General features: G+C 54.7%; 1 protein-coding gene across 1 annotated transcript; it reads right to left on the bottom strand.

Moving 5' to 3' along the window:
- Positions 1-924: 924 nt before the first annotated feature.
- LOC112468860 (matrix metalloproteinase-2-like) lies at positions 925-1,614 on the bottom strand. Its single transcript, XM_025038231.1, has one exon. The coding sequence runs from the start codon at positions 1,612-1,614 to the stop codon at positions 925-927; it is 690 nt and encodes a 229-aa protein (XP_024893999.1).
- Between the last annotated feature and the right edge of the window lie 184 nt (positions 1,615-1,798).

Raw genomic sequence — 1,798 nt, 5'->3', positions numbered from 1 at the left:
AATCGCTCTTCTGTATCTCAGGCTGAATCGAAGTTTCCATTTTCATCGCGGCGGCGGCTATCTCCCGATAGCGCAAAAACTTAGCGTCGACCTCCCCGGTCGCCGCGCTCAGCGCACGGATGACGCGATCCACGCAAAATTAGAGATCGTACAGCTTGAGCAGGGTTATGCGCACCATCGCCACGCGAGCCAGGTTGGGTAGCTCTATACGTACGATCAGCCCGTTGTTGATCACTCCGAATCGCATTGTCATCCCTCCGATCGACATCGGCGAGGGGGGGTGAGTTACGTCGGAAAGAGCGCGTTCCATGCACGACAATACGTCGCGTTTGCGCTCGATCAGTCCTTTCCACATGTCGAGCGTCAGGGAGATTTCCCTTCCTTGTTTGTCCCCCAGGGCGATATCCACGTACGAAGGCGTGGTATGAAGACTGTACCACGGTGTCTTAATTGTGATACCTATGGCTATGTACTTGTAGCCAGTCGTCGTCAGCAGATAACGCGTCGTCAGGATGCGCACAGGGGGCAATTCAACGGGAAAGTTGGAACGAAACTCCTGATGATGACGACGACGATCGTCCTCGACGGGCGCGTCGGTTGGAGGATGAGAGCTGCGACGCGATTCCTGGCGACGAGGAAGATAATGGCGATCGTCCATCGAACTGATCCTCCGTCTTTTATTGCCGTTGTTGTTCGCCTCCAAATCCGCCGTCTCCGTAGGAGAAATACTCCTTGGCGCGGGTCGATCGGCCAACGTCGAGAACATTTCGCGCCGCGGTAACCGTTCCTTTCTGATTTTTTTTCCGACGCGTCGTATTCGGCCGACGACGCGACACTGATGCTTTGGAAGGGACACGTCGGTATAAGTAGGAAAGATCTGACTTATGTCGCGCGTGGCGCGGTGTGGGAAATTTGCGCGGTAGTCTACTTCCTTCGGCGGATGCGGAAATCGGAGAGCCGAACTCCGGTGTCGTCATCGTTCCAATAATCGCTCGCCGACGTTAGCGAGTTATCGTTGAGGCGTACGATTCGATCGAGGAGATCGCGCAACTGCTGCAGCAGTTCGGCCTTAGGGCAGACGATATTCAGTATCCGCAGATCGAATTTACCGGCCGACGAGACGGTCTTCGTAAATTCGTTGAATTTGTAGAACTGCGCCCGAGTGGTGAAGTACAGATTGCCGTCGATGTAGCGGAATATCGACGTCACGCCTTTCGGTATTCCGGGAAACGTCGCCTCGAGGGGCGTGAATTTGGCGACTCTCTTGTCCTTGTCGCATTCGTCTATCTCGCCCACCGCGTTACCGTTGAACACCACGTAGGAACGTCCTCTGTGGGTGTTCACCGCTCCGTCGATCAGCGCGTTTTCGGGAAATCCGAGTTCTTGCAGGGTCTTCGGCCAACCTGGCCGCAGACTAAATTCCGGATATTGAACCAAGTATACCAAATTATCTACGAACACCATGAGATTGCCGGACGTGGATTGATAGGCAGCGGTCACGCGCGTGTAATTGTCGTGAAGAAAGCTCATGTGATTCGAGAGGGCTAAAGGTCCGTTGTACGTCCTACCGTCCAGATCGACCGACCAAACGTAACGTTTGTACGAGATGTACATTCGATTTTCCAAAATCAATATCCCGTTCACGCGATCGAGGCTGCACAGGTCCGGCGACGGCGGCGGCGGCGGCGGCGCTGGCGTCCGACGCGACGGATCGTTCGGAATTTTTTCACCGTACAAACGTTGAATGTCGACGATGTCGTTTTGGTCGAGCTTCACCGAATACTGCTGGTCCGGCTGT

This window comes from Temnothorax curvispinosus, unplaced genomic scaffold (assembly GCF_003070985.1).
Source record: "Temnothorax curvispinosus isolate PA1 unplaced genomic scaffold, ASM307098v1 QBEX01002174.1, whole genome shotgun sequence".
Classification (NCBI taxonomy): domain Eukaryota; kingdom Metazoa; phylum Arthropoda; class Insecta; order Hymenoptera; family Formicidae; genus Temnothorax; species Temnothorax curvispinosus.
This window is presented reverse-complemented; position numbering and strand designations above follow the sequence as displayed.

Excerpts from the sequence above, each read along its gene's own strand:
- LOC112468860 (XM_025038231.1), bottom strand. The coding sequence starts at position 1,614 with ATGTACATCTCGTACAAACGTTACGTTTGGTCGGTCGATCTGGACGGT.